At 37.7% G+C, this 9,937-nt stretch overlaps 3 protein-coding genes across 4 annotated transcripts; 1 reads left to right on the forward strand and 2 right to left on the reverse strand.

Moving 5' to 3' along the window:
• Window positions 1-5,049: 5,049 nt before the first annotated feature.
• On the reverse strand, window positions 5,050-6,093 carry LOC131426269 (glutathione S-transferase theta-1-like). Its single transcript, XM_058588871.1, has 3 exons — window positions 5,850-6,093; window positions 5,364-5,786; window positions 5,050-5,301 (listed from the first exon to the last, which is right to left on the reverse strand). Exons 1-3 carry the CDS (start codon window positions 5,965-5,967, stop codon window positions 5,153-5,155), a joined length of 690 nt encoding a protein of 229 aa, XP_058444854.1. The 5' UTR covers window positions 5,968-6,093; the 3' UTR covers window positions 5,050-5,152.
• Window positions 6,094-6,192: 99 nt separating this feature from the next.
• Window positions 6,193-7,485, reverse strand: LOC131426274 (glutathione S-transferase theta-2-like). Its single transcript, XM_058588877.1, has 2 exons — window positions 6,925-7,485; window positions 6,193-6,872 (listed from the first exon to the last, which is right to left on the reverse strand). The coding sequence occupies exons 1-2, from the start codon at window positions 7,043-7,045 to the stop codon at window positions 6,292-6,294; spliced, it is 702 nt and encodes a 233-aa protein (XP_058444860.1). The 5' UTR covers window positions 7,046-7,485; the 3' UTR covers window positions 6,193-6,291.
• A 336-nt stretch (window positions 7,486-7,821) lies between these two features.
• On the forward strand, window positions 7,822-9,002 carry LOC131426276 (glutathione S-transferase theta-1-like). 2 transcript variants are annotated; one of them, XM_058588880.1, is made up of 4 exons: window positions 7,822-7,868; window positions 7,954-8,113; window positions 8,280-8,708; window positions 8,777-9,002. In XM_058588880.1, exons 2-4 carry the CDS (start codon window positions 7,990-7,992, stop codon window positions 8,911-8,913), a joined length of 690 nt encoding a protein of 229 aa, XP_058444863.1. In that variant the 5' UTR covers window positions 7,822-7,868; window positions 7,954-7,989; the 3' UTR covers window positions 8,914-9,002. The 2 variants fall into 2 exon arrangements, with proteins under 2 accessions (XP_058444863.1, XP_058444862.1); XM_058588879.1 differs by lacking the exon at window positions 7,822-7,868 and having other exon boundaries at window positions 7,880-8,113.
• Window positions 9,003-9,937: the final 935 nt, after the last annotated feature.

Genomic DNA, 9,937 nt, shown 5'->3' on the forward strand with positions numbered 1-9,937 from the left:
AAAAATCAAAACTTCTCATCAATCCGACAATACTTTCTCTCCAAAGAAAAAACTGTCAAATATGTGCAATGAATTCTTCTCTCAATGTTTCAATGTTCAGTTGCAATATTTGAAGCTTCAAGGACTATTCACACATATCCGGTCCGGTTCAGTGCCGGCACTACATCGTGCACGGATACTAATATTATTTCATTCGTTTTCTATGCGCGCATTTACACCTATCCGGCACCGTGCCGTTTCAGTGCAGCTCGCCGTCAGTGTAGCGTCCGTCCGGCAAACTCAAATTCGTCGTCACCGATATTTTTTATTTTCACTGAAGTCGGTATGTTATTGCATTGGCTGTGCCGGAACGGAAACAGTACGGAAATGGAACGGAAGGGTTCCGATAAAAAAAGAACACTGACGGCGCACTGAAGGCACTTTCACTGAACCGTCACGGAACTGAAATGTGTGAATAGTCCTTCAAACGCTTGATTTGTTCGAAAAATGCGGACTCAAGTTACCAAGTCAATTGGATTGACAGTATTGACAATACTTTGGATTGACAATAATATTGTCACGTGTAAGGGCCGCTATACGAAATCTGTAAATTTACAGACAAATCTGCAGACCTGGCATCTCTAATTTCCACGTACGGCGCAGCCGAAACAGACGGAAAATGGAACAGAAATGAAATACCGGTAAACCGAGTTGCCAGATCAATTTCGCCAAAATTAGGTATCATAGAGTGACTATAATCAGAGTGGCGACAGCTGTTCGTTTGGAATGACAGCTCTCAGTTCCAAACGAGCAAACGACCTGTCAATTCAATGTAAAGCTAATGGAATGTTTTGAATTGTTGCCAAAATTACGGATGAGATGTCGTCACTCTGGTTATAGGCACTCTAAGGTATCAGACTTAAAAAAATGTCTGACCACATCTGTACATGAATATGAATCTACTTAACGTTTCTACCAGATTTCATACACGTAGATAAATAAATGATATAATAATAATAATAAGATTTCATACAGAAAACAGATTGCTTACCGAAAACAGATTCCATACAGATTCAATAAATTCAATTCAGGATTATACAGGTTTCATGAAAAATAAGAAAGAACATATATAACTTTTACATATGAGCTTTCCTTGGTGACAGTGACGAGAAAAAGTTTCATAGTTTCATTGACAAATTATCAAATAATTAGATAATATATTGATATTATTTGGAAATTAGACAAATTTTAAATGATATTCATGAATGTCATCCCATTTTGAAATTTTGTTAGCCTGATAGTTGAATGACCTGGCTTAAGCGGCAGACAGTACACTTCTCGCTTTGATCAGTACCATGCTCAGCTCAGAAAAGTAGAAGCGCTGCTTGTTTAGAGATGGTACTCTCAGCAAGAGCTGTCAAATCGGAAGTAAAATTTTTAATTACTTCACCTTTGTAACGATTTCCCATTAAAACGGGCAAATTCATTTAAAAAATCATAGTAGAAGTGAGCTTGAGCTTGCTTGAGCGATCACCCCTGGTTACTACCCCGTTACTGATCGGGATTGGCTGAAATTGTACAGGGAGTTTCTAGATGATCCGACCTGGGACTGGTAAATCATCCTTCAATGTACATCTTTTGGTAATCACAGAATTCATTGTTCAGTACCGGCGCCTGCCAGGCCCGAACGTAGATCGTCTAAGGAATAGTATGGGCTGTTAGTCCAACACTTGTTGTTACTAGAGACCGTATATACTACAACGCACTCCACAAGTGTCACAGGAGAAGGATATTTGTTAGTAAAAATTTCAGTAATGGTTTCGCGCGCGACTCAGTATGTTCCGGTTTCAAGATGCTCGGATGCACCACTAAACTCACTGACTTCCCGAGTGAACGTTTCAACAATATCCTATATTGAAGTATTGGGAAGTCTTGATTCACAGCTCTTATTTAAGGAAACTGGAGAAAAATTTGCAATACTATCGCGTAAAGAATAAAAACTTCCCTATTTTTTATAAATGAAATTACGTGATACAAAATAAACGAGTGCATAGAATTTAGACAAAATAGTTTATTCATTGCATTGACATATTCTAAACAGTTGTTATAAAATCATTTTAAATCACCAAATAAAGGTCAACAGATTTCACGCGCGCCTTGATTCTTTATTATTTCCGCTTTATTGTTCTAATTATTTAATAAAATTATTAATTGGTTATATTGGTTGATCTGGGCAGCCGGCTACCGAGAAAAATATTAATTTATTGGTGGAAATATTAATATCAAGTGTTTTTTACTATGTAATCAATATACCGATATATGTTATCTCTGTTATTAACTTTGTAATATCAACGGGTTTGCGAAATAGTTGTTTTTTATCATTCAATTTATAATCCTGAAAGACAATAAATAACATGGAAGAAGAAAACATTCCAAATAAAACTTTTCTCTGAAGCTAGACGGAGATTGATAGGTTGAATGAAGATATAATTTAGTAAAATAGAGTAATCAGAAGTGAAACATTAAAAATATCTAATAACTGAAACGAAAAAGAAACTCCTGCAATTGTCGCCTTTTACGACATGGAAGCAGGAAGCCAGTGGATCTATTCTTGGTTTAAATTTTTTCAGACGGATTCCACACGGATCTAAAAAAATGGAAGAAGTGGAAGAAAAAATTGTTTCTTTGAGGTTATAATGTTGATCTTAATTTATTGTGCGAAAAAAAAACGTTTATTGAGAACTAAGCATCATACTTGATTCAATACCATTTTTCAAATGCCCGGAAATAACAAATAAAATATCTAAAATAAATGATACTCCATCACTAAACATTCTAGTACTCGATAAATGATTATTGCACTGGTTTCTGTTTAACAAAATCCTGGTCCGATAAAACCTAACCTTACCTAATTTCACACATTTCTGAATATTTGCCGTGTTCAATCGTAGCTCACACTAAAAAAGTTCGAGTTCGTTTCCATACTGATATCTATTACTACTATTGAATAAACAAAAAAATCGTTGCAAATCACTACTGACGATATGAAATTTTTCAGTAGAATCCTCCTTTTCTTGGTTCCATTCTTTGGCAGGTGTCGCTATCGGTAATTCAGCTTGTTTTAGTTACATTAGTTACGAAATAGTAAATAAAATTTAGTGTAGTGGAATTCATACGAATTTATTTTTTCTAAAAATGATCATTTCATTGTAATTTTTTTTGATTTATTAGTGAATACACATATAGAATTTTTATTAAGGATAACGCAGATTTTCTAGAAAAATATCTGGCATCTCTGGTGTGAATAGTCCGTAACAGAGATGCCATTTATACAGATTTATCTGTATTATACTATCAATCGACGGACAAATCACAAATTAATATGAAAATCTGAAATCCATTTATATTATAATTTGAAACCAATTTGAACTGATATTAATTTTTTTTCAATGACTGAGTGAAAACATATATTGGAGAAGCCAATTAAATGAAAAACTAACAGAAAAGATGATTTTTTGGATACGCTCAGAGACAGTACTTTATTTAAGGAAGTAATGGCATCATGAAACTTTACTGTCAAACTGATAGTTGTATGAACCGACTTGACGTTGCATATTGGGCGTTGAAATTCCATGTCAAATTATAAAGTCATCAATTTCAAACTAGATAAATATATGGAATTGCCATTCAATTGTGGATGAAAAAAAAAACTATGAAACTTCGTCGTTGAATTGACTGATTGAATCTATCATCCTACAACCACAATCTATTGGAATAACATCTTTTATCATCATTTAGTTGTAAGAATTTCATTTTATTACTGAATACAGATTAATACAGATTTTTTATACAAAGAATACAGATTTTCTATGAAAATGTCTGGCATCTCTGGTCCGTAATCAAGTTCAGATTTGACAGTTATCGGCGATTTGTTTACCCAGGAATGCTGTGAAACGACAAGGAACAGAATTGATTAATATGAAATAGGGCTATTGTACCAATAGTCATCTCATTAGTAGAGGTAGTAGAGTCGTCATATTATTTTGCGGGTTACTCGACTTTCAGTCAACGAATTGTAATGAAACCGGATTCAATATTTTCGCTTCGGCTCAAGGAAACAAATACCGCAGAAAAATACCAGTAGTTCGAAAATGGTTCAATACTGCTGTTATAGCAATGCGAAAAGTCAAAGCAAATGTACCTGTGTTTATCTTACCCTTAAGGTAAATCTGTCGAACAGAGACAGTAAATCTCACTAATCAATGGCGGCTCTTACACGAGAATTATTTTTGTCATTTTTAATGATGACTAAGTAATGATGTATTTCAAATTTGATGGAAATCTCGTCATAACTGCACCATACACGTTCATTAAAATGATATTTTTTTAGTAATGACATTTTTTATGACTCGTGTAAGGGCCGGTTATATGAGATCCCAAGCAACCAGAAGTTCCACAATTACTTAAAAAGTCAACTTTCTTGCTGCCTAAAAGTACACGCGGAACTTTTGAGAACTTGAAAGTACAGATCAAGTTCCCCGTGAACTTTCTAGCTGCTTAAGAAAACACGTGGCAATTTTTGACAGTTCGAAGTACAGAACAAGTTCCGCGTGAACTTTCTCGCTGCTTAAGAGTGCACGTGGTACTTTTAGCAACTTGAAAGTACAGAACAAGTTCCGCGTGAACTTTTTCGCTGCATAGAAGCTGAACAATGTATTCTAGAAGCAGCTTAGAAGTTCGTTCTGCTGCGTCGCGCGAACTTTCAAGTGTGGATAATTACTTAAAAAATGGGCTGCTTAGAATGCTATTGATTAACTTTGAGAGCTGCTTAAGCCAAATCAGTCACTTTTATCCGAACTTTTGGTTAGTTGGGATGACTATGTAGGAGACGTTGTAAGACAATTTTCAGTATTCGTATCGGTTACGATTATGGTCGAAACATCGAGAAACTTGTTAACTAATCGCTTTTTCGTTAACTTAACCGCAACATAAAAAAAGTCGGAGTCTAATGTGGGTTAACTTTTAAATAGAATTAAACTTTCAAGATGTAACAAGATTTATTTGCTTATCAATTTATTTTCCAATTCTTAAACGTTCATAAATTCTTATTCGTTTTGATACAATCATGACATAAACAAAAAAAAGTTAGTATTCAATAAAAATCACGCCCGGCTCAAAGCTTGGGCTTCGGCACATCTTCTGGAATAATTTTGTAAACCAGTTTGTGCGCTTCGTCATAATAAGGATTCGTGGCCTTCCTCACTCGATCCATCCAAGCAGTCAGGTTCGGCCTTCCAGCACACGGATCAAAACCGGCCATTTCTGAAAAAATAAACAAAAATTGTGTATGTTTTGTTACAATCTGTTACAATTTGGCAACTTACTCGGTTGTTCAATTTCACAAGCGGCCAACAAATCGGCAACGGATATCTCATCACCAACCAGGAACTTGCTCCCTGTTCCCAGATACTCCTGCTCGATGAAGTCCAGACAGGTTTCCAACTGTGTCTTGAACTGTTCGGCTCGTTTCGGATCAACCTTGCTACCCATCAATTTAGGTCGAAGCCATAGGTATTGGAAATATGTAGCTCCGGTGGCACGAGTGTTATGATGCTGCCACTCGAGGTACTCATCGACTCGAGCTCGTTTGCGACTGTCGGCCGGATACCAATGGTCCGGGAATTTATATTCCCTAGCCAGGTACCGTATGATTGCTACACTCTCCGCCAAATGCAAATCTTTGTCCACGATGCACGGTACCTTCTGAAAGCGATTGATCGCTTTGAACTCATCCGTCAGGTGTTCGGCTGAATAAATGATGAGGATCACGGTACAAGCAAGTGGTATACGATAAGTTTGAGTTCACTTACCTTTACCCAGATTCACAAGACATCTTTCGTAAGGGATCTTGGTTTTCTCCAGAAATATATACAGTGCCCTACTGGGCTGTGACAGTAGATCGTAATAGTAGCGAAGCATTTTGGACATGCTTGTCGTAAATTGTTAACTGTTTTGAATGTCACATTCCTCAACTTAGCACCGAGCGAAGGTCAACAATTGCGTACGATTAGATAAGTTTACTGAAGATTACCACCAGCAGAAACGGAAAGTACGAGCAAACTGATAAGTGGTGTATTTACCGTGTTTTTTGGTAGTGTGAGTGAGCAGTAAATATTTTGCGGATTTCGGATAATGCACATGAGCTAATAGAAATAACTGATCATATATTGCGTTTTATTTCATATTTTTCTCCTATTCAAAATGTGAACAATTTAGAAAATTTAGAAAGTACAATTTTTACTATAATGCACGTCAATCCACGTTCGGTGTGTCAATCTCTTCCGGTGTCAATTTGTAGATAATGCGGTGAGCTTGATCGTAGAATGGATTCGTTCTGTTTCGAACCCGTTCTAACCATGCCGCTAGATGGGGTCTTCCTGCTCTAGCATCGAATCCAGTTATTTTAGTTTGCTCTATTTCACATGCAGCCAGCAAGTCAGCATAAGTCATGTCCTGTCCGGTTAAGAAGGGTTTCCGGCCTTCTTCTAACCACTCGATTTCAAACTGATGCAAACATTTGATCATATTATCCCGCAGCCGCAGACTCTTGTCCGGGTCCACATCCATGCCCTTCAAAGGTCCAAGCCACACATACATAAAATACAGCGTACACTGGGCTCGTAGGTTGGCATGTTGCCATTCCAGATACTCATCGACTCGGGCTCGGATTACACGATCCTTAGGGTACCAATTTTGCTCGCCAAAGCCAAACTCTCGATCCAAATAGCGAAAGATGGCTATATTTTCAGCTAGTTTGAAATCTCCATGCACGATACAGGGTACTTTACCGAAGCGACTGATGCTTTCTATGAACTCCTTCGTTCGATTCTCCACTAAAAATGTAAAGCATTAGGGTCTTAAATATTCTAATTTATAGTTTATTACATTTTCTCAGCGCTATTGGACACTTTTCGTGTGAAATCTTCGACTGCTCCAGCAGGATGTATAAGGCTCGAGACGGTTGTGAAAGTAAATCGTAATAGTATTTCAAAACTTTGGTTGCCATTGCTGGTACTTATCCTTACTATTATGGAGAAAATACTCGATTGTGTAATGCACTTTTTCGGTTCCCTCCGAAAATGTATTTGTACCCTTGATATCGACCGGACTGAAATCCATCGATAACCGGTACATAATGACTACATTTTTATATACGCTACAATACCAACGCGTTTGCGTAAAGCATGCCTTCTTCTTCTTCTTCCTTTCTGGTTGGCGTCACCTCACTTGAGATGACGCCGAATTGATGGCACAGCAACTAAGGCTATATTGCCAGTTAATTTTCGTTTATAGTCCAGTGGACTTTCTTTTCACTTGACTACAAGCGAAAATCTCGCTGTGTGGCTGGGTCGAATCGTCAAAGTACGGCTGAAAATCCTTTCTTTCTTGCGAAATACTCGAATTTTCCCCGGACTAACACGATGCAACGTGCTCACCCGTTGAGAGTTTCACCGGAAGTGGTAAAGCATGCCGGATAGAACGCATACTAAGCATTGCGCAAATGTTTAAAAACAAACGAGTTGTCAACATGCATTGAGGGGTAGGAAGGTGATGATTCCCTTTTGAATTTGATTGTTTTCCTGAATTTAAATATCCAATAGTAATCGGATAATGTATAGATCTATTCCAATAATTCTTATCGTGTAATAATAAAACGATTTATTTTCATGGTTTTTAAAAATTGATGTAGAAAAAAATAAAATCACACTAGCAAAAATTCTTTCTTCTATCGCTCCTATTTTGTTGAAGTTTCCTTCCCCTGCAACACATCAGCTGATTGCCAAGTAATCTATTCATTTCAATCGATATGAACATCAGCTGTAAGGGCTGTAAGTAAACACACTTCTTTCTCACTCGCTCCATAGAAGAGCGCGAGTGTCTTACTAGTAAATCTATATTCTTCTATTTCCTTAGATAAATGAAGTTCACGTGTGATAGCAGCCGGAGGCAATGAACAATCAACGCACTATTCGATTCTACTACGATCTCATATCGCAACCATGTCGAGCAATATTCATTTTTCTCCAACAAACCAAGATTCCCCACCAAAAGTGCCCAAAGGCGTTGAGAAAATGTAAGTACAGTACCATTTTCACCCATTTGTGCAAGTTATTTATCTGAATCACTTGCTAGAACCACTAGCCGCGTGATTGACCTTCTAGAAGTGTTGCTTTAAATTAATTTAACCTTCATGATTTTCCCATATGTGCTGCCGTATCTCAAACTGTACATACTTTCAGGGGAACACACGACAACAGATTTCTTGCGAAATGTGAACCGTTTCGGTAAGGTTCCCGCAATCGTCCAAAATGACAACTTCAAGCTGGCCGAAAGTATTGCCATTCTAAGATATCTCGCTCGGGAATATTCGGTAGCGGATCATTGGTACCCCCGAGACAGTCGCCAAAGAGCACGGGTAGATGAATATCTCGAATGGCAGCACTGCAATACGCGTGCCCACTGTTCCAGCTACGTCCGGTATGTGTGGCGGGGTCCTCTTCGGGGGGAGCCAATGGAAAAAAGGACTGCCGAGCGACTTCGTGCCGAAATGATAGCTTGTCTAGATTTTATCGAAACCAACCTGCTCACGGAGGAAAAACGTTTCATTGCCGGTGGGCGGGAAATCTCCATTGCCGATCTGGTAGCGGCCTGCGAAATTGAACAGCCTAGTAAGTTAACAATTGGTTGTGCTGAAGCATTCTAAATAGACATATTCACTGATCAATCTCCCGCTCAGAACTGACAGGCTACGATGCACGGGTAGGACGACCGAAGTTGGCAGCTTGGATGCAGCGAGTGAGAGAACGCACCCAGCAGGACTATGATGAGGCTCATAAAATTCTAGATAAATATTCACCGAAGGTGGCTCACTGAATAGCTAATTTTACCGACCATTGAAATCTTCTAGTAAATTTGTACAAAAAATATTAATAATTAAATTATCGAACAATGTTGTGTTTTCATAAAGCATTTGACTATTTTTTCTTTGAAAGAATCAACCTTCGTTTCAAGTGTGTGTTTATGGAGTCCAATATATTCCTGATAACCTTCATACTGGCAGCTCGCAGTTAATTGTCTCATAGGAAAACGATTGCTGAAGCACTTCGAGAACTCTAGAAAGCGTACGGAAATTCGTCATTTCTCGATCATAATCAGAGTCCTCGTAATACCTATAAAAGTGTTTGCAAATTTTCATGTCCGAATTGCTCACATTTTTACTACAAAATGTAGACTCTAGTTACCACCCGATGGAAGGAGTATAATTGCGTTTTTGAGAGCTGTCTGACAGGATTAACTCAATCGTCGTTATTCACTGATACAATCAGATAAATTCTGTTATTCTTAGCGCGTCGTCAAAAATTCAGGATGTGCCTGTTATCTGTGAGAGGCTTGCCCCGGACATTATTTTCAATCTCCTCGCCTTTGGATCAATTGATCAGGCGTATTCTGGAAAAACTGGGCTCCAATAAAGGTGACAAAATCTATCTTTTGTGACTCAAATATTAAATGTGCAGATTATCCTTTGGTTATCAGAACCGAGTACTTACATTTCCGAGCCTGTTCGAAGATCTCAATTGAAAAGAGGACGAGCCATAATTTGATTGAATCTGAGGTTGTATTTCTATGGATATGAACAACGTGTAACCATGGAAACCACTTTATGTTATTCCCAGTGATATATCGTTTCTACTGGTTCTTTCTTGGATTTTCTAGATAAGTTATGGAAGGTATTCATATACATACGATAACAACAAACAAACTATTATAGAATAAATTGTACGTAAGAATTAAGCATATGTATATGACAATTGGCGTTCAGGATTAAAACCATGCGTTGGACACGCTTCACGATGTTTCGTTCGCAAGGTGGAAATGATGACTTCGTTTGATAGAATTT

This window comes from Malaya genurostris, chromosome 1, assembly GCF_030247185.1.
Source record: "Malaya genurostris strain Urasoe2022 chromosome 1, Malgen_1.1, whole genome shotgun sequence".
In the NCBI taxonomy this organism is placed as follows: domain Eukaryota; kingdom Metazoa; phylum Arthropoda; class Insecta; order Diptera; family Culicidae; genus Malaya; species Malaya genurostris.

What these genes read in the sequence shown, in the direction of transcription:
- LOC131426269 (XM_058588871.1), bottom strand. Translation starts at nt 5,967, where the DNA reads ATGTCCAAAATGCTTCGCTACTATTACGATCTACTGTCACAGCCCAGT. An exon ending in TCTTGTGAATCTGGGTAAAG is followed by an intron (nt 5,787 to 5,849) that starts GTAAGTGAACTC and finishes TCATTTATTCAG; the next exon opens with CCGAACACCTGACGGATGAG. An exon ending in TTGTGAAATTGAACAACCGA is followed by an intron (nt 5,302 to 5,363) that starts GTAAGTTGCCAA and finishes TTATTTTTTCAG; the next exon opens with AAATGGCCGGTTTTGATCCG.
- LOC131426274 (XM_058588877.1), bottom strand. Translation starts at nt 7,045, where the DNA reads ATGGCAACCAAAGTTTTGAAATACTATTACGATTTACTTTCACAACCG. An exon ending in TCCAATAGCGCTGAGAAAAT is followed by an intron (nt 6,873 to 6,924) that starts GTAATAAACTAT and finishes TTACATTTTTAG; the next exon opens with TGGAGAATCGAACGAAGGAG.
- LOC131426276 (XM_058588880.1), top strand. Translation starts at nt 7,990, where the DNA reads ATGAACAATCAACGCACTATTCGATTCTACTACGATCTCATATCGCAA. An exon ending in CCCAAAGGCGTTGAGAAAAT is followed by an intron (nt 8,114 to 8,279) that starts GTAAGTACAGTA and finishes ACATACTTTCAG; the next exon opens with GGGAACACACGACAACAGAT. An exon ending in CTGCGAAATTGAACAGCCTA is followed by an intron (nt 8,709 to 8,776) that starts GTAAGTTAACAA and finishes TCTCCCGCTCAG; the next exon opens with AACTGACAGGCTACGATGCA.